This window comes from Trypanosoma grayi (assembly GCF_000691245.1).
Source record: "Trypanosoma grayi strain ANR4 Tgr_1855_V1, whole genome shotgun sequence".
NCBI lineage: Eukaryota > Euglenozoa > Kinetoplastea > Trypanosomatida > Trypanosomatidae > Trypanosoma > Trypanosoma grayi.
The window spans coordinates 1-1,861 of NW_008827473.1; the positions used below are offsets into that span (position 1 = coordinate 1).

Here is a 1,861-nt window from a genome sequence, read left to right on the forward strand (position 1 = left end):
CAGACGCCTCCCGGACAACACACACACAGCACAAGTGAGTGCAGCCGCGGGTGAATTAAACAGCGCCCAGCCCACAACGGGGCAGCAATGAAATGAAATGAAAGAGAAACATTAATATGTACTCAGCCTCCAGGGCCGCACGCAATTGCAGCGCAACCGTATTCCCGTTCCCGCACGCACAGCTCAGGTCACCAGCACGGAGGTCAGGCATGCCAGTGCCCGTAGCCCACACCACACGTCAGGCGATCCGTGCGAAGCGAGTGGCAGCAGTGTGGCGCTTTGCTTCTGGGGCCGCCAATAACGCTCCTATGAGCACCCGCGTGGAAGAGGCACGCCACGGATCAGCAGCCACACGGGCGCTTCGAGAGAAAACGCCTGCTCCAGCAGAACCCTCAATACTGTCCACTTGGCCCCACCGCCCGTCAGCGCCGACGGATGCCGGCACACACGCAGACAGAGAGAGGGAGAGGCGTCACACCAGCGATGGCGCAGCAGTCATTCGCCTACCTTCACAGCCAAGGCGGAAGCAGCAACACAGCCCAATACCCACAGGCACAGCGGGGCATCCACAACAGAGACAGGCCACCGGCCACTCAGCCACAGCCGCGCCGCCCCTTCCACCATTAGAGAGCCCCACCCTGCGTGAGGCCAAAGCAAAGAAGACGGAAAAAAAGACGGCTGCATTCCTCATCATGCCTGGTTTGGGGAGGCCAAGCCCAAACAGAAGGTTTGTCACGTACAGCATTAACAAAGCAATGTTATGATAGTTAGATAGTTATATATCCATACCCAACAAGAAGCAAGCAACACCTTCCACCACAACAGTTGCAAATTCATCGCAGTGCAGTGAGGAAAGAGTGCCGCCACCTGGCAACTCCCAGAAGGAGAAAAGAAATTTCAAGGCGGCAAATAGCAATATTTATCAGGTGCCCAACCGCCCCAGAGCAAAAAGGCGTATAATTCTTATAAAGGAGCAAGAAACAAAAGAGGCCATATGAGCTGTTGTCACAACTCAAACAAGAAGCGGATCCGCAGCAAAGTATATTACAAAATTCATTCCAGCACACATGTAGAACAGATATGGGGAGTGTTTAACGCTCATATATATGAACAGGAATGCAGAGGGCAGGGTGAATGGTTGATACAAAAACAAAGCACAAGAAGCAAGTGTATATTTTCGTGGCTGCGACATCTGCGATGCATGGACAGCGGGCACGGGGTGGTCTTGCTGAGCCCTCTGCTCCCAGTCCGCCTCACAGGGGCACAGCCACAGCGGCGACCACAGCAACCAGCACAACGGGAACGACGGCAACAGCTGCACTGCCGTCGGTCCCACTTTCGTGCGCAGCAGCGTGGATTTCATTCTTATCCCCAGCAGGGCTTTCTTCAGAGGCCGTCGGCCCAACAGCAGCACCTCCCCTTGGACCCGCAAAGGGCACAGTTTCGTCCATCTTCGTCTCTCCGCCTCCAGCGACGGAAGGCGTTGCAGCGGGAAGCGGGCTGTCGGAAGCAGCGATCTGCGTGATCCTCGCCGTTTCACCCTTCTCGAGAGAATGTGGGGCTGCTCGATCCGACGAAAAAGAAGCGGCACTCGTCGGTTTGCCGCCCACAGTGGAAGGGGGATACTGGACAGAAGGAAACGAAACTATGGAAGCGCTGGGCGTACCGCTGCTTGTGCCGGCCCCGCTGCCGCTGTGCTTGTCGACAAAGTTCTTTTTCGTTTCCGGAGACGGTGCGTAAACAGGCAGTGTGACACGGCTGCTTCCGCCTGGCGCGATGGTGCACACCTCGGCGTACATGGGGCACTTGATTTTGCCGCTGGCGAAAACACCCGGCGATGTTGTGGAGGGCGTGAGGGATT

The 1,861-nt window shown here is 56.4% G+C and overlaps 1 protein-coding gene across 1 annotated transcript; it reads right to left on the reverse strand.

Annotated features, from left to right (window-relative positions):
• Positions 1-1,253: 1,253 nt before the first annotated feature.
• DQ04_18551000 (hypothetical protein) lies at positions 1,254-1,799 on the reverse strand (the record flags this gene model as incomplete). The annotated part of the gene is made up of 1 exon (XM_009317719.1): positions 1,254-1,799. One exon carries the CDS (start codon positions 1,797-1,799, stop codon positions 1,254-1,256), a length of 546 nt encoding a protein of 181 aa, XP_009315994.1.
• Between the last annotated feature and the right edge of the window lie 62 nt (positions 1,800-1,861).